The sequence below is a fragment of the Giraffa tippelskirchi genome, chromosome 10 (assembly GCF_054371585.1).
Source record: "Giraffa tippelskirchi isolate mGirTip1 chromosome 10, T2T-mGirTip1v1.2.pri, whole genome shotgun sequence".
Lineage (NCBI taxonomy): Eukaryota > Metazoa > Chordata > Mammalia > Artiodactyla > Giraffidae > Giraffa > Giraffa tippelskirchi.
Genome location: NC_137284.1, coordinates 2,721,200 through 2,739,386, shown reverse-complemented (window position 1 = coordinate 2,739,386; position 18,187 = coordinate 2,721,200). Strand labels below are relative to the sequence as shown.

The 18,187-nt window shown below is 54.6% G+C and overlaps 1 protein-coding gene and 1 long non-coding RNA gene across 6 annotated transcripts in view; both read right to left on the bottom strand.

Annotated features, from left to right (window-relative positions):
* The window catches only part of LOC145524821 (actin, alpha skeletal muscle 2-like), a 35,687-nt gene that overhangs the window by 15,838 nt on the left and 1,662 nt on the right, over nucleotides 1–18,187 (bottom strand). For 2 of the 5 annotated variants that reach the window (XM_081537826.1, XM_081537827.1), the window contains 4 exons: nucleotides 14,290–14,422; nucleotides 8,904–9,032; nucleotides 6,833–6,943; nucleotides 784–868 (listed from right to left, as the gene is read on the bottom strand). In XM_081537826.1, the coding sequence (XP_081393952.1) occupies nucleotides 784–868; nucleotides 6,833–6,943; nucleotides 8,904–9,032; nucleotides 14,290–14,422 (458 nt within the window). The remainder of the gene's footprint in view (nucleotides 1–783; nucleotides 869–6,832; nucleotides 6,944–8,903; nucleotides 9,033–14,289; nucleotides 14,423–18,187) is intronic. The other 3 variants (XM_081537830.1, XM_081537829.1, XM_081537828.1) reach the window with 2 other exon arrangements.
* Nucleotides 9,518–13,418, bottom strand: LOC145524829 (uncharacterized). The gene is made up of 3 exons (XR_014067870.1): nucleotides 13,280–13,418; nucleotides 12,429–12,582; nucleotides 9,518–10,847 (listed from the first exon to the last, which is right to left on the bottom strand). It is a non-coding gene; the product is annotated as an uncharacterized LOC145524829 (long non-coding RNA).

Here is an 18,187-nt window from a genome sequence, read left to right as displayed (position 1 = left end):
TGGGACCACACAAAACGGCCCATGCAACACCACTCTGCAACTAGCCTGGCCGAGTTTTTAAAAAGTTAAACATCCACTTACAATATAACACAGTCACCTCCCTTCTAAGTATTTGCCCAAATGAAACGAAAGCAAGTGTCCGTGCAAAAGTACACAGATGGACACCTGTACACAAATGTCCACAGAAACTTTACTGATAAAGGTCCCCAGTTGGAAATATCCCAAATGTCCATTCCCGGGTGAATGGGTGAAGTACGGGCATTCATACAAAGGAGCATTACCCAGCAGCAGCAAGGGATGAACTGTTGATACAAACAGCAACACGAGTGAATCTCCAGATAATCATTCTGAGTGTAAAAAGCCATACAGGAAAGGGTACCCACTGCATAATGACACTTACATGAAACTCCAGAAGATGCAGACACATGTGTGGGGACAGACTGGAGGAGGCAGCGTGTGGGGGTGGGCGGGAAGTATTTGGGGAAGATGGATAAGTTCGTCCTCTTGACTGTGCAGGTGGATACAGAGTGTATCCACACCTCAAGGTGTATCCAGCTGTACGCACTGCAGTTCAGTACATGTCAATCATACCTCAATAAAGATGTTCAGGAAAAAAGTGACTCAGTGCGGGAGGTGGGGAGAAAAGTTCAACCAGGAGGTGTGAAAAGGGCTTGTAAATGGCTTCTATGAATTCTTCCTTTTCTTATTTGGCAGCAAGGGAGTGGGCAGCCAGAGGGATGGGCTGGGTGTGGGCGTGGGCGTGGGGTCCCAGGGGCGACTCACCAGCGGTGTGGCCGGAAGCATAGAGAGCAAGGACTCCTTGGTTGGCTAAATATAAGGCAGGCACACTGAAGGTCTCAAACAGGATCTGCGAGAGGCGTGGAAGCAGTCAGGGGGCGGTTTGCCTAAATTGCTTGAGTGCACGAATCCCTCTGGCCAGAGGCACATGACTCCCGCAGAGGGATCCAGACAGCGGTCAGGAATGCAGTTTTCATCCCAGCCCTGCCCTGATGAGCTCTAGGACACCCTGTCTCCCGTCTGCAGAATGCGCCCACACCCTTCCCCAGCACCAAAAGGGTGAGCACCTTCTGCACTGTCTCAGGACCGACTAGAGGGCATCATGTCGTCTGGTAAGCCACCGTTTCCTCACGGTGGGGAACACGCAGATTCCCAAAGCCTCTGAGAAGCCATTGCTGGTCCCTCCACTGAGTACACCCTTCTTTCCTCTCTCCAAGCAGGGTTCTTGGCCTTCCCCAATCAATAGAAATCGATCAGAGGCCAGACAAGACGTTCAGGCAAGGCTTGATCAGGGCCCCTGTTGCAGAAGAGGGGGTGGCAAGAACAAGGAACAGGTGCCTGGTTCCTCCTGAGCGGGGCTGAGCTGGTTCCTTACACGGGGGAGGGTCGGGGTGTGTCCAGGGGTGAGCAGAGGAGTGGTGTGGGAGGCTTGCCCCCCGCTTCGTGGTGCTGGGAACAGGGGCACGTGCAGGACCCTGCTTCTGCCTGCACTACCCAGTTTCCGTCAGTTTTGGGGTTGTTTTTTTTTTGCTGTCAGCTCTTCAGAAGTGATAGTTGAGTTTTTCAGTCTCTTTGTATCTTTTGGTCTGCAATTTGCCCCCAATACACACGCACGCAGTTATTTTTGGTGTCGTATAGTTTCCCAGTGTGTGTCCCAGTGCAAGCACTGCAGCAAAGGCCGGGTCCCAGGGCCCGTCTGCAGATGTCACTGAAATTCCGACACTTGGACTTAGGACAACTCACTTGTGTCATCATGATGGAGCAATGAAAGCTAACGGTTACTGTGTGTCAACTACAGGCCAGGCGCTTAGTCCAGACGTGGCTTGGTCAAGAAACCTCTCCTGGGTGCTATGTACAGGGGGAAGGAGCAAACAGGGGAGGCACAGCCTCGTTTTTATGGCCTATGGTGGCAGCCCCCTGGTGGATGTGATGCAGGATTCCCTCCCACCCCATGCACATGAGAGATCATGGGCAAGAACGTGAGGGAGCAGGTGGCAGAAGTGGGACGTGAACTCGGGCTGCTGGACACGCCAGGGCACTGCCTCTGGGACCTTGGTGGGCTAAGTGAATGATTCTCCTGCAAGATGGTGACCCTGGGGTCCACAGGACTATGGGTTCTTTTTTTAAAGTTCCCTCAAGTCCTTCCTAAGGCTATTCCTGCCCCTATACTCCAGAGGCAACCACCTCTGGCTTTTTCTTCTTTTCGGCTGGGCGGGGTTGCTGCACGCTGGCTTTGGTCTGGGTGCAGGGGCCCCTCTCCAGTCTCACGGCACTGGCTTCTCTTGGTGCAGAGCCCGGGCTCTAGGCGCATGGGCTCAGGAGTTGTGGTCAACAGGCTTAGCTGCCCCATGGCATGTGGAATATCCCCGGACCCAGGATTGAACCTGTGACCCCATTGAAATTGTGTTTGCATTGGCAAGAGGATTTTTAACCACTGGACCATCAGGGAAATTGTATCGGTTCTTTCGATGGCGGGACTCAACATGGTGTCACTCGGATAGATGGAAGACAGACTGTGTCACATGCAGCTCCAAACCAGGGACAACTGCCAGGCTGCGCCATGGGGGTAGGACGGGGGGTGCACCCAGGAACAGGGTGACAGTGAACTGCAGCCGTCGGGGACAGAGCACCGACGGCCAGCGGGGTGGTCTTCCAGGTTTCAAGGGATGCTTTGGATTGGCTCGTTTGATGTCATGGGCCCCTGTGCATAGGAGCAGACCCTAACGGTCCGGTACCCGGCTCTGAAGTGATTAGGGCAGGTGTATAGTGCCCTGGGGTGTGTGACAGGACCACAAGGGGAGTGGTTGGGGTGTGGACTTAATCAACTGCCCAAGAGGGAAATTAACCAGCCTCTAGCCAAGACCCCAAACCAGGTCAAGACAGCCTTTTTAAACAACATTATACACGGAACACACACCACTGAGTGTGTTACTCACAAAGCATGCTACCCTCTAAGGGGGTTATTACAGAGCAGGGCCTGGGGGCTTGATGATTTACCAAGAGACGTGAGAACACATGTCTGTACAAAGACTAGCCTGTGAGTCTGTGCCGTTCTTGGGCGCCCCCCCAACTGGACCCCGGAATTTGGATCCTAGTAGAGATAGGAGGGCAGCTTTTACGATTCAGCTAGAGACTCTTCCCCTTAAAAACACAAAGACAAAAACCAGCTCCACTCCCCCTGGCCTGGCAAGAGCTTGGAAGGGTCTTCAGGGATCCTGAGGTCAAGCTCCCATTTCATAGACGAGAAAACAGAGGCCTAGGGAAAGAACCAGCATTTACTGAGTGCTTGATGGTGCTAAGCATTGGCACAAGTGCTTTACAGCATTAACTCATCTCATTTCCATAATGCCCCTGGGGTGATGCCATTATCATCCTCTGAGGAGGACACCAGGACATCAAGAGGACCCGTCACCCGACCGAGGTCACGGGTGTTCGTGGAGCCGGGGCCAGAACTTGGGGGTCTCAGTGGCAGCCCGCGCCCTTCCCTGTATGCTGGGCTGCTCCCCCCACTGGTTTCTCTCCTGGGACCTGGCCGCCAGAAATCCTCTTTGGATACACATTTATTCTTGGAGGAGAACCAGCCCTGCAGTCCTCAGCCTGCTTGTCTCCAGGAGGAGCCCCGGACATCAGCTGCTGGACCGAGGGCCAAAGCAGGGAGGGGACCCGCTGGAAGGCCGGGGCAGGACGGGAAGCTCAGCGCAGACCGTAGAGAAGGCCGTTGTCCGCAGGGAGGTGGCGTGCCGGGGCCTCAGTGCAGGCCACCACGGCCGGCTGTCTCATTTGTCTGCAGAAGCTTCCACCCTCCGGCCCCGGTCTATCCTGGGCTGTGCTCACAGGTTCCCCTGCCCGTGGGAGTCCCGAAGGACAGACAGGGGAGGTGGGAGAAGGCAGTGGACCGCTGACGTCCCCACTCCCTCCCTCCTGGCCCCTCTGGGTGCTGGTGCCCGCCGGCTGCCCACCCAGCCCCGGGCATGTGACGGCTCCAGTCACCAGCCCGGAGTCCTGCACCTCTCTTGTTACTGTTCTGAGACTTGGGCTCACCCGTGTATGTCGTCTCTTCAATAAACTCTCACCAACACTACCCCATGTGAGCGTCCTTTGGTTTCCTGCTGGGATCCTGATACAATTAGGGAGTAAATTCAGCGACAGTCGCAGTCGTGGCAGAAAGGCAGGGAGCGGGTCTGGGAGTGCTGGGGAAGCGTCCGAGCCAGGCTTTGTGGCCGGCGCTGCAGTTAGTGTGAGGGTGGTCAGCTTGCCTGGGCCACAGGGGGGCAAGACACTGGGTCAAACACGGGTGTGGGCGCGTCTGAGGGTGTTTCTGGGTGAGGCTGGCAGCTAAGTGCACGTGCTGAGTGCTGCGCTCAGTCACTCAGTCGTGGCCGACTCTTGCAACCCCACGGACTGCGGCCCGCCAGGCTCCTCCGTCCGTGAGATTCTCCAAGCGAGATTACTGCAGTGGGTTGCCATTTCCTTCTCCAGGGGATCTTCCCCACCCAGGGATTGAACCTGTGTCTCTTAAGTCTCCCATATTGGCAGGCAGATTCTTTACCACTAGCGCCACCCATAGACTGAGCAAAGCAGATTGCTTTTCCCAAAGTGAGTGGCGTAAAAGTGAAAGTGCTAGTCACTCAGTTATGTTGGACTCTTTGTGATCCCATGGACTATAGCCCGCCAGGCTCCTCAGTCTGTGGGATTCGCTAAGCCAGAATACTGGAGTGGGTAGCCGTTCCCTTCTCCAGGGGATCCTCCTGACCCAGGGGTCAAACCCAGGTCTCCTTCATTGCAGGCAGATTCTTTACTGCCTGAGTCACCAGGGAAGGTGGGTCTCATCTAATCAGCTGAAGGGCTAACTAGAACAAAAGGCCTGAGCTTCCCTGGAGGAGAGGGAATTCCTCCTGCCTGACTGCCTTTGAACTGGGACATTAGGTCTTTTTTTTTTTTTTTTAATATATTCCTTATTATTATTCTGTTTCTCTTTGGCTGTGCTGGGTCTTCATTGCTGCCCGGGCTTTCTCTAGTTGCGGCCAGTACACACTTCTTGTCGCTGTGGCTCCTCTTGCTGTGGAGCCCGGGCTCTAGGGCTTGCAGGCTCAGTAATTGCGACTCCCGAGCTCTGGCGCACACGCTCAGTAGTTGTAGCACATGGGCTTCGTTGCCTGAGGCACGTGGGATCTTCCCAGATCAGGGACTGAACCCATGTCTCCCGCGTTGGCAGGCAGATTTTTACCACTGAGCCCTCAGGAAATCCTGGGACATCAGTTTCTTTGTGGTTTTGGACTGGAACTTAGACCGCTGGCTGTCCTGGGGTCCATCCTGCTGGCTACAGATGCTGGGACCTGCCGGCTCCCATGATCCTCACTGACTCCTTACAACAATATGTATTTCTCCGTGTTGTCGTTCCATCGATCAGTCGTGTTCGACTCTTTGCGACCCCACGGACTGCAGCACACCAGGCTCCCCTGTCCTTCACCATCTCCCAGAGTTTGGTCAAACTCTTGTCCATTGAGTCAGCGATGCCGTCCATCCACCTCATCCTCTGTCGTCCCCTTCTCCTCCTGCCTTCAATCTTTCCCAGCATCAGGGTCTTTTCCAATGAGTCGGCTCTTCACATCAGGTGGCCAAAGGATTGCAGCTTCAGCTTCAGCATCAGTCCTTCAGGTGATATTCGGGGTTGATTTCCTTTAGGATGGACGGGTCTAAATCCCTTAACTCTGCGTCTCCTCCACTGCATGTGTATGTCCTACTGGTTCTGCTTCCCTGGGGAGCCCTGAACGAGACTGTCTGGAGCATCGTGTTCTCTCAGGGGAGGGATGCTTCTGTCTCTCGCTTCTCTCTCCAGCTCACAGGGGCCTCTTGGGGCACTGGGCATTCTTGAAGCTGCTGTCTGCCGTGGCAGGACTGAGGCTTCTGCCGGGTCCACGTGCCGCCTGGCGTGGCCCATTTCTGTCCGCGTGCAGGGGAGGACTCATCGGCGCCCCGAGCTCTGTGTTAAATGAGGTGGAGCTCACACCTGTGCTGTGATGGACGCTGCTCTGTTTCTGGGCCACGGAGGGAGCCTCCTCCCTGGGCAGGTGGTGCCTTGGGCCGCTGGGCATGCCTGCTGGGTCACCGCTCACTGGGGACGTGCCACCGGGCTCCAAGGAGTCCAAGCCAGGTGGCAGAACCTGGCTGCTTGCTTAATTAGCTCGCCGATGTCCTCATTAGGCAGCCGCTGCGGCCCCTATCCCACCTGGACCCCATGCCAGCCCTGAGGAGGACTCTGCCGTCTGCACCGGGGGTGCACCCCCCTTTCCCTACCAGCCTTAATAGGCTCCGTCACCCAGTTCAAGCTGGGGCAATCCAACCAACATACACCGCCCATTCCTTGGGGTTGGGGGGCAAGCCGGGGTGAGTTAGAGATGGAGGAGGTCCTGGGGCTTTTAAGTCAGGCTTAGATGCACAGGCCGGACACACCAGGCATCAATGCTGAGAATACACTGTGCACACAGACCCCGGGGGTCTGGGTGTGTCCACAGGCCACTCGCTGTGTGACCTCAGCCATTGACTTCCTTGGCTCCTGGAAGCCCCAGGTTCCCTGCCTGCCCAAAGGGGCACATAAGCGCCCTGGACACAGAGCAGCCGCAGGTCTAGATGAGATCATTCGGCTCCAACAACATCGCTGTGCTCGATGGCTTGGTGAGCCCCTGGTGGAAGCTGTCACGCTTGCTGCTGAGGTCTCACTGGTGTCTCTGTCTCCCCTCAGGTTGGGAAGGGGCCCCTGCTGCCCTCCACCAGCCTACTCCCTGACCCCCGAGCTCACCTCCTGGCCTCTTACCTGTGACAGTCTCTCTTTGTTGGACATTGAGTTCAAGGGCGACTCTGTCATCAGCAGAGGGTGCTGCTCTGGGGCGACGTGGAGCATCTGGTAGAAGGAGTAGTGCCAGACCTGACGAGAGACGGGGTGAGCCCGTCAGCGCCCTGCAGCCCCTACCCCGGCCTCTACCGTTGCCCACTCTGGAGGAGGCCAGCTGAGGGCTGCGAGGACCGTAGGGAGGCCCCACAGAAAGGCCACGTCCAGAGGGGCCACCTTGCTGGCTCTGGAGAGCATCATCTCAGAAATGGGTCCTCCAGCCCTAGCCAAGCCTTCAGATGCCACGGCCCCAGCCAACACCTGCCTGCAGCCCCGTAAGAACTGAGCCAGAACCACCCAGCTAAGCTGCCCCCAAATTCCTGGCCCACGGAAACCATGGGAGGGAACAGGTGACCATCTCTGTTTCCAGCCACTCCATGTCGGGATGACCTTAAGCCTTGGATAGTTAACGCATCATCCAAGGCAATGTGAACCTGTTCAACTACATATGGAGCCCTCAGTCACTGAGAGAGTGGTTCAAGTTAGCTGTGTCCATCCCATCCTTACTACATTGGACATGGCTGGACGGCATCACCAACTCAATGGGCATGAACTTGGGCAAACTCCAGGAGATAGTGAGGGACAGGGAAGCCTGGTGTGCTGCAATCCACGGGGTCACAGCAAGTCAGACACAACTGAGCGACTGAACAAAAGCAACAGAAATACACAGAACATAAACTTTGTAACCTTTTTCCAAGTGTACAATCCAGGGGCATTAAGTACATGCATATTGTTGTACGACCATCACCTCCATCCATCTCCAGAACTTTCTATCTCCCCGAAATGACACTCTGTCCCCAGTAAACACTAATTCTCCATCCCCTTCCCCAGCCCCTGGTCCCCACCTTCCGACTCTCTGTCTCCATGAATTTGATGACCCTCAGTCCTCACAGAAGTGGCATCATACTTTATTTGTCCTTCTGTGACTGCCCTGTGTCACTGAGCGCCACGTCCTCAACGCTCACCCCTGTTGTAGCTGCGCCAGGATTCCTTCCTTTTAAGGACCGAACAACATCCCATTGTTTGGAAGGGCCACATTGTGTTCATCCATTCGGCCGCTGAAGGACACTTAGGTCATTTCTACGCTTTATCTGTTGTGACTCTTGCTGCTATGAACACACGTGTACAAATATCTCTTCCTGGCCTTGCTTCCCAGTCTTTGGGGATTCCCTCTGCAGGGGGATTGCTTCCGTGGTGGCTTAGACAGCAAAGACTCTTCCGGAGACTGATCTACATGATACCCTGGGTTTGATCCTTGGGTCAGGAAGATTTCCTGGAGAAGGGAATGGAAACCCACTCCAGTAGTCTTGCCTGGAGAATTCCATGGACAGAGGAGCCTGGTGGGCTACAGTCCATGGGGTCGTACAAAGTTGGACACGACTGAGTGACTCACACTAACAGTCAGACACGACTGGGTGACTGACACGTTCACTTTCACGATAATTCTAGTGTGATTTTTTGAGGAACCACCGTATTATCCTCTATAGTGACTGTACTGTTTGACATTCCCACCAAGAGTGTTTGAGAATTCCAAATTTCTGCCTCCTCATTCTCACCAACATTTGTCATTTGGTGGAGGGTGAGGGGTGAGGTGTTTATTTGTTTTTAAGATAATAGCCATCTTAATAGGCGTGGAGTGTGTTTCAGATTTTTTAAAATCCATCGGCTCCTTTAATTCTCACAACAGCGTTACATGGTAGGAAAAGTTATATCCCTCTCTTATAGATTAGTAAACTGAGGACCAGAGAGCCAAGTTACGGGTCCAAAATGATGCAGGTCATGCATGATGGAGACGGGATTCAGGTCCAGGTCTGTGATTCTGAAACCTGTATGGTGAGTGCTGTGATGCAGTATCTCCAGGGACCCAGAGCCAGGAGATGCCGGGAGAGCCCTGGATGGTGTCCGTACATCCCTTCCGAGCTGCCGGGCATCAGGCCACCCCAGGCATTGGTAGGGGCCCCTGAGCGCGTCCCACCTAACAGAAGTCACAGCCTACCTTCTCCATGTCGTCCCAGCTGGTGACGGCAGCCCGAGAGATGGGGTATATGGGGTTGAGTCTCCCTCGGTTTTTCGGAACCTCGGTTCCGATGAACCAGTCTTTCTCCTCCATTCCCACCAACAGCTTCTGAAACACACAGGCCAGGCCACGTCTGCCGTCAGCAGCATCTCCCTCGACTTTTTGGTCTGTGGGTGCACAGCGGACGCCGGGGACCATCCCGGGTCACCGCACCGCTGCTGGTGGCCTCCTCAGACCCCCACGCTGTGTCAAAACGCTGCTAAGGGGTTTCAGCAGATGGCCTGCATGCAGGAGGTGCACCCAGGAGCCCCTGTTGGGACAGGCTCTTGCCCACTTTGTGGGTGAGGAGACTAAGGCCGCAAAGAGAGGGGCAGGAAGGAAGGAGCTCTGGAGGTGGTGAAGGGGCGGACACACTGGTTTCTATCTTTGCTTTGGAAAGCAAGCAGGGAGAGTCTCCAATTTAATATAATTTGTTATTTGGGGGGAAGACAAGTCTACTTTCATGCAGATTAACCCATGCATTCCGTCATCTGGAAAAGATCTGAGAGTCGGCTGTGTGTTAATCTGAGTCCACCAAGAACCAGACACCGGGAGGAGATGAACAGCACAAGGATTTTATTAGGGAACACGCCACACGAGGAGAGACTCCAGGCTGTTGTTCGATTCTGAGGCCAGGTACAGGACAGTGGGTTGGATGGGTGACCTGGTATACCGGCCAGTTGGCAAAGGCGTTGGAGTCCTTGAGCCAAAGTCATTCATCAGAGTCATCCATTCATCTGTGTCTCCCAGAAGCGGGTCTGCCTGGGTGTCCCTGCTCCGTTGTTGGCCACAAGTCATCTGTGGGCAGCATGGCCTTGGTGTCACGGGGCAGGCTGGCACTGGTGCAGAGGCAGAGAGCTGTGGTGGTGTCCAGGCGCATGGGGGTCATGCTGCATGGTGCCAGGCTGCGATGGTGCATGCTGCAGCGATGCGGGTGACCCAATGGCCTGCTGGTGCCAGGCTGCCCTGCTGCAGCGGATTTCGGAGAGAGGCCCCCTCGGGGAGCACCACAGCTCCTCCGCACAGAGCTCTTCCATCTCAGGAATTAGTGTTTTAGACCGAAGAGGCCGTGAGCCTCATGCATGGAGTCTGCCCTCTCTGAGCTCCGCCTCCTTCTCTGACTGGTGTGACAACGGCCGTCCGTCCCTGCATCTAGCTACAGTGTTGCCAGGGATCAAGTCTAGTAAGTCTGTGCCTGGGAACACATTTTATAAACCGAAAATATCCGTTGATGCAAGGGGCAGATTTCAGCTCAGCCCAGTCTTCGTGAGGTGGGAGAGGGACCAGGGGCGCCTGCGGGAAAGAGGAAGAGGCAGCCTCGTCCTGGTTTGACGCGGACGGTGCTCGGGTCTGAGCTTTGGTTACGGCGGGTGAGTGACTCTGGGCAGAGCCTGTCCCGCCCCTCCGTGGCCAGAGGTCCCCCACCAGGGGCCTCCCTGCCCTCCTGCTGCTACACAGAAGGGCCCAGGAGGGACCGTGCTGTGGTTGGCACGGTTGGAAATGAGTCCACGCGGAGCATCCGGCTGTGTGCCAGCTCCTCCTGGAGGCAGCAGCCTCACCCGGGACTTGCCCGAAGCTGGATGGGCGGCACCAAGATGCCTCACGGATCACGAAGACCGAGAATCCAGCGCACCGCGGCTCCGACAGAGGGTTTGCTGCCTCATCGCTCGTCTGGGTCACACGTTGCCGTTCTGATGAGGAATTTGAACTTTTTTGCCGTGGTCTTGTGCTTCCCCAAGTACGTAACCAACACTCTGTCTCTCACTGAGCCTCTTTGTAGAGCGAACAGGTATCATGTCCTCCCTGGGGCTGTGGACATGGGTTTGGGTGGACTCCGGGATTTGGTGATGGACAGGGAGGCCTGGCGTGCTGCGATTCATGGGACTGCAAAGAGTCGGACACAACTGAGCGACTGAACTGAACTGAACTGGGGCTGTAGAATGTTGTTCTATGGGCTGATTTTTTTTTTTTTTTTTTTAGGATTTAGGCTATTTCTTTCTTTCTTTCTTTTAGTTAGATGGTAATTACTTTACAGTATTGTGATGGTTTTTGCCATGCATCAACGTGAATCAGCGTGAGTTATACACATAACCCCTCCCTCGTGAGCCCCCGTCCCGCCTCTTTAGGTTCAATGTTAAGTTTGACCTCACAGGACAAACGATCACATCTGTCAGGGCGAGAGATGTCACACCAAGGGTTTCAAACAGAGGGACCGAGTACAGGGAGGCGGTCACACCGTGCTGGGAGTTCGGAAGCGCGAAAAGGGCAGAGAGTAGGCCCACCCGGAGGCCGCTGGGAGGGGCTGCAGGGCGATCCCTGGTTGGAGCTGGGGATGAGGACTGCCTGCTGCTGGGGGCGTTGCTGAACAGGAAGGGAAAACAGGAAGCCTGCCCCCTCCCACCGCCTTCCGGGGGGCTTTGGTGTCTCCTATTGCAGAACCTCTCAGGGGCTGGTTGGCAGAGGAGCCCCAGCTCCAGCATCACGGAGCGGAGCAGAAACCAGCTGCAGAGGTTTGAATGGCGGCCCCTGAGAGAGGTCCGCGTGTAGCCCCCAGAACCCACGCGAGTGCCACCTTGTTCGGGAACAGGGTGTTTGCCGATGTGACTCACTTAGGGATCTGGAATGAGGCTGGATTTAGGGCAGGCCCGAGACCCAAAGGCAAGTGTCCTTAAGAGAGAGAGGGAGGGGAGATGAGCGGAGAAGGGGAAGGAGGAGAGAGAAGGCAAGGGACAACAGAGGCAGAGGCTGCGGAGATCCAGCCCCAGGCCCGGGAACGCCACCGGAAGCGGGAAGACGCCTGGAGGACCCTCCCCCAGACCCTGGAGAGTGTGCCCCTGCAACACTCTGCCACCTGCCGTATCAGGAAACAGAGGGTGTCGAGGCCAACAAGCCCTCAGCCACTGCAGCCGCCCCGGCTGTGCACCCCAAGGGGACTCGGGATGGAGAAAAGCAGACAGCAGAAAGTGCTACTCGCCCAGTTGAGTCCAACTCTTTGCGACCCCATGGACTGTAGCCCACCAGGCTGTTCTCTCCATGGGCATTCTCCAGGCAAGGAGACTGGAGTGGGGTGCCATTTCTTCCTCTAGGGGATCTTCCCAACCCAGGGGTCGAACCCAGTCCTCCCACATTGCAGGCAGATTCTTTATGGTCTGAGCCACCAGGAAAGTCCAAGAATACTGGAGTGGGTAGCCTATTCCTTCTCCAGGGAATCTTCCTGACCCAGGGATCAAACCTGCATCTCTGAATTGGCAGGCGGGTTCTTTACCAGCTGAGCCAGACAGTCGAAGTGCACGTCAAAGGAATGATCCCAACGAGCCCAGACTCTTGCCTCTTCCCATATAGAGAAGACCACTAAATTTATTAACTTGCGATATGTGCTCTTCCTTAACTAATAGCAATCTTTTGATGTACCAACTACCTGGTTTTCGTCACAAAAACCCCTGTATTCGTTGACTGCTCCCTTACCCTTCGGAGCAGATCCTCAGAGTGACATGAGAGGCTGTCTACTGGACCGAAGTCCCTTAGCAAGTCCACCGAACAAAACAGAATTCTCAGCTTTTAGGCTGTGCCGATTTGTCTGTTTGCTTCCATCGACAACACCTTGATTCTGGAACTGGGCCTGCAGAACCAGGAGGGTCTGAAGGTGTTCTGTTTCGGCACCCAGACGGCAGCCCTCAGTCACGGCCGCCCCGGGGCACTAACCCAGCAGCAGTTACAACACAAGAAGTGAAGTCTCCCTCCTCCACGCCCCGACCCCCAGCTAACTCCCACCTCCCCCTCCCAACTATTGAGTAGCTGCTGCTGCTGCTGCTAAGTCGCTTCAGTCGTGTCTGACTCTGTGCGACCCCATAGACGGCAGCCCACCAGGCTCCTCCGTCCCTGGGATTCTCCAGGCAAGAACACTGGAGTAGGTTGCCATTTCCTTCTCCAGTGCATGAAAGTGAAAAGTGAAAGTGAAATCGCTCAGTCGTGTCCGACTCTTCGCGACCCCATGGGCTGCAGCCAACCAGGCTCCTCCGTCCATGGGGTTTCCCAGGCAGATAAACCCCTAAAAAGCAGGGTGGGCCGGGGGGAGGTAAATGCATTTCCATCCTCTCGAGGCTGGTAGGGAATTATTCAGAGACAGTTCAGTTTCCGAGAGAGGGTGGACAGCAGAGGAAGCTCATAGGCCCTGAACCTCTGGGAGGCAGGAGCCAGGGGAGGCCCTGGGCCGAGCCCCTCCTTCTGGGGACGTGGCGGGGGGAGGGCAAGGGCTGACGGACGGTCTGCTCCTTCCTGGCCTTGACTGATGGCTGTCACGGTGGCCGGAGCTCTACCTGCAGCTGTGCGTTGGGAGGGCCCTGGAGGGGTGTCGGGACCCCTCTCTCACCCAGCTGAGCCGTGGTAAGTGGATTAAGCGGGGCTCTCGCAGCCTTTTCTTGTCTCCAGCGTTCACACTGCCCCAGACTCTGGAGCCTATGGGACCGGAAATCAGCTGCCACCACTAGCAACAAAGGTTAGACCGGGAAGCACGGGCAGCTCTTCTGGAAAATTGGGCGGCTCAGGCTCCAAGGAAATCTGCATACCCTACAGGTTCCCCTGGCTCTGACTGTGGCAGCCCTGTCTCCTCCTGCCCCCCGCCCTGCTTCTCTCTGCTTCTTGGACGCACAGGACGGGCCCACCTGGCTCCAGGGGACGCGGCTGGATAGGCAGCCAGGAGACCCAGAAAGAGGGAGTGGACCGCCTCAGAGAGAAGGGGCTCAGACAGGGCAAGGCTGCTACTTCCTTTCCCCTCCAAGAGAGCATGCCTTTCATTACTGCTTAAAGCACGCTATCAGTTGAACTGTGTGCCCTCCCAGCAAACCCTGTGTTGAAGCCCTGACCTCAGAGTATGGCTGTATCGGGAGCCGGGCCCTTAAAGAGGTGATTACGGTAAAATGAGGTCACGAGGGTGGGCCCTAGACCCACAGGACTGGTGTCCTTATAAGAAGAGGCAGTCAGGACACAGACACACACAGAGGGGCGACCTGTGAGGACACGGGGAGGAGGCGGCCGTCTACACGCCCAGGAGAGAGGCCTCGGGAGGACCAGTCCCACCCACACCTGGGTCTGGGATTCCAGCCTTCAGGCCTGGAGAGAATAATGGTCTGCTGTTTAAGCTGCCCGGCTGGGGGCCTTTGACCCAGCAGCTCGAGCAAAGCAACAACACAAAGCAAAAGCCGAAGCAATGTGTAGCATTCTCAAGCCAGGTCCTCTTGGTGGGATGTCTCTTAAGACAAGGCTCAAGGCCCTTTGAATCTTAGCTGGGGAGGGGCTGCGGCCCCCAGGGACGATGCCCGGCACTCACCTCGTGACGGAGTTTCCCGAGGATGGTTGGGAACACGGCCAGGGGAGCTTCTGTCCCCGCGAAGCCCACCTTGCTGAAGCCTGAGCCGTAGTCACAGATGAGGGGCACATTCATGGTGCCGCGCGTGAGCCAGCTGCAGGGAAGACAGAGGGTGTGGCTGTTTGTGCCATTTGCAAGGTGCCCACCTGAGGGCCAGGTGCAGGGCCAGGTATGTTCTCGGCCTTGGGCACCTGGAGCTGGGCCTGCCTGCAGGGTGAGCTGCTGTCTGGATGCACTGGGCAGTTTGCTGGAGCGGCTGGGCTCTCAAACGACCACCTGAACTGGCTGCCCTGGAGCCGTGTGTGTGGCCCGTGACCTGCCTCACTGGGGTCTCCTGAAGCAGCCCCTTCACCGTTCGCCCAGCCAGGGGGTTTGGCCAGGGGGCCCTGGGAGGTACAGTGGCCCTGGTGGTCTGCATGTTGGTGTCACGGCCAGACCCCCAACCCCTTTCCTGGGAGGCCTCCCGCACCTCCTGGCCCCAGGTCAGAATCAATCCTTCCCCTCCACTTGGCTTCCAGACAACTTCTTCCAGGTTTTGGCAAGTTTGGAAAGCAAGAGAAGGATAACGGAGGAAATCCCAGCCTAGAATGGGTTCAGAGCGGGGAGGGATTTGTCTCCAACCGGCCGACTCCCTGAGCCTGCCGGTCACTGGACAGGAGGGTAGGACCACTGAACCCAGGACAGAACAGTCCCCGAAGGGGCGCTTTCCTGCTTTACCCCAAATCCTTACGGAGCCGGGACTCACTCGTGAGACTAAATATTCAGTATCAACACATGGAAGCAAAAATCTAACAAAGGGTGTTATGGAGATTGGAAGGGAAAGGTTCAGACCATTAGGAGAAGTAACTGGGGCTTCCCTGGTGGCTCAGTGGTAAGGAAACTGCCTGCCAGTGCAGGAGACGCGCATTCAGTCCCTGATCCGGGAAGACCCCACGTGCTGAGGAGCAGCGAAACCGTTGAGCCTGCGCTCCGGAGCCAGGGAACCGCGACTATTGAAGCCCGTGCACGCAACTAGAGAGCGCGCCCCACGCGCTGCGGCTAGAGAAAAGCCCACACAGCAACAGCACAGCGAAATGAAATAAAGTTATTTACAAATCACTTTAATCCGATGTGATAAGGGCTGTGCATGGGAGGCAACGTTCTAAGTCGGCCTGGGAGGACTTGGACAAGGAGCTGCGCCCTCAGACTCACAGGAGAGGGGTGAGTATTCTTTTTCTCCTTGTCCTATTTTATGATGATATACATCCGTGACTCAGTGGTAAAGAATTCGCCTGACAATGCAGGAGACATGGGTTCAATCCCTGGGCCAGGAAGATCCCCTGGAGAAGGAAATGGCAACCCACTCCAGTATTCTTGCCTGAAAAATTTCATGGACAGAGGAGCCTGGGGGGCTACAGTCCATGGGGTCACAAAAGAGTTGGACACGACTTAGCGACTGAACAGCAACAACATCCAAGTGAGGCTCAGCATCGCCCTGTGCCCCTCACAGCACTTGACCTCTCCCCTAAACAAACGCTGAGGTTAATTACTTAAGTAATGAGGCCCAAAGCAATACTGGCTTGCTCTCCTAGGATGCCAGACTTCTTGGTCTAGTCCAGAGGACATCACAGTTATATATTTAGAATTAAGTATTTGCATGCGCAAGTTAATACATATCAGCAAACTGTCTGTGGAAGGTGGCATCAGAAGAAGGCTTCTGGCTCTGGGTTTTGCATCCTGGATCCCAGGTCTTGCACCCCAAGAGTGCACACAATGTGACCTGGGATGGTGCACCCCTTCAAGACGCTGGGGTCCGCTCTGTTTCTTCCTGCAAAGCTGTGTGTCCTGGCTGTCCCCTGGTGGCCGCTCACTAGACCACAGCTCTCAGATCCAAGTTAGGAAAGATTTCACATGTTCTTCCTTCTCGAAAGACTTTCAGCCTTTCAACTGACCTCTAACACAATGCGGAGTAATTTGACAACATTAAACAATTTTTAAGTACAATAGGGAAAGGGAGAGGCAGTTTTTCTTCTTCTCTTTTTAAACCTGTAGTTGATTTACAATGTTTTAATTTCTGCTGTACAGCAATGTGATTCAGTTACACATTGTTTTCCATTATGGTTTATCACAGGATATTGACTATAGTTCTCGGGCTGCCCAGTAGGACCGAGTTGTTTATCCATTCTAAGTGTGATAGTTTGCATCTGCTAACCCCAAACTCCCACTCCAGCCCTCCCCCAGCGCCTGCCCCTTAGCAACCACAAGTCTGTTCTCTGTGTCTGGGAGTCTTCGTCTGTTTCACAGATACGTTCATTTGTGTCGTATTTTCGATTCCACGTATAAGTGCTTGTCTTTCTCTGTCTGACTTACTTCATTTTGTCTGATCGTGTCTAGGTCCATCCTGCAAATGGCATTGTAGCTGCAAATGGCATTGTTTCACTCTTTTTCATGGCTGAGTAGTAGTGCATTTTGTATACATGTACCAAAGCTTCTTCACGCATTCACGTGTCGATGGACGCTTAGGCTGCTTCCATGTCTTAGCTATTGTAAATAGTGCCGTTGGGGACATTGGGAGCCTTGTATCTTTTCAAATTACAGTTTTGTCTGGATAAATGCCCAGGAATGTGTTGCTGGATCACATGGCAACTCTTTTTTTTTAGTTTTTTGAGAAACCTCCATGCTGTTTTCCACAGTGGTTGCACCAGCTTACCTTCTCTCCAACAGTTTAGGAGGGTTGCTTATGGGCTAGGCCATTTTAACACATTTGTACTTAACTAAAATATCCATTTCTGGGTCCTGAAAGAATACAAAGGTGCTGTCTCTATCTTGTAGAAGTGACAAGTCCATCTAGTACAGAGGGCCACACACATGGCCCATGGGCCACTTCCAGCTTCCGTCTGTTTTCTTAAAGTTTTATTGGCACACAGCCACACCTATTTGTCTACATATGGTCTCTGATACTTTCTTACTACAGCAGCAGCATTGAATGGTTGTGACAGAGGCTGTCTGACCCACAAAGCCTAAAGGATTTCCTAGGTGGCTTTTTCTGGAAAAAGTTTGCCCACTCCTGGGTGCATTGGTTCATGGTGACACCTGCAAAATGGACTATGGTTAGCTTGGAAAGAAGTTTCCTCTGTGGATTTAATTTTTCATCAGTTCATGCCAAAAATTATTGCAGACCTACTGTGTGCCAAGCATTATTTCTGGTCAGAAAAGATGCTTGATGTTTTCAATCTTGGAGGCTTCAGTATTTTCAGTTTGGACAACAGTCATGCCAGTTACCAGCATTTTCCACCCAAAACAGCATCTCACTCTTTTTCAGCTTCCACACCAAGCCCACCACCTGGACCAAAGTTTTACCCATTCAACACAGCTGCCCTGTCTGCTAGACTGAATTTATCATGGGCACCCTCTCCTCACTCACCTGTATCCCCTGGTAGTGTTGGAGGCCAAATTCATCCTCCAGAGAGAACAACAGCAAAGAAGTGTCCACCTCACCTGGTCAGGGCCCACAGGAAGGGAGAGGAAAGGGCACGCTGGTGCAATCTGGGTCTGGTTTTGCACCTGCTGTTAAGTCAAGGCTCTGCCCCCTGAAGTCCTTAGACCTCCACTAAAGATTTCTTCACCTGTGTCACCCTGGTTTGCATCACTGATGAGAAATGCAAATGCTTGTGAATTTCAAATACACATTTGGAAGAAAATGCCGACGTATTTTCATTTACCAGTGGCCACAAGCAGCCCAAAGTGGACCCTTCTCCTTAATAGAATCTTAATTTAAATGTGAATGTGCGGGGCTGTTTGGGCACATGAAAAGAAACCCAGGCTGCTTTGCTATGTGTTCTGCCAGGAGCCCCTGACTCTGGGACCTGGGAGCCTGCTC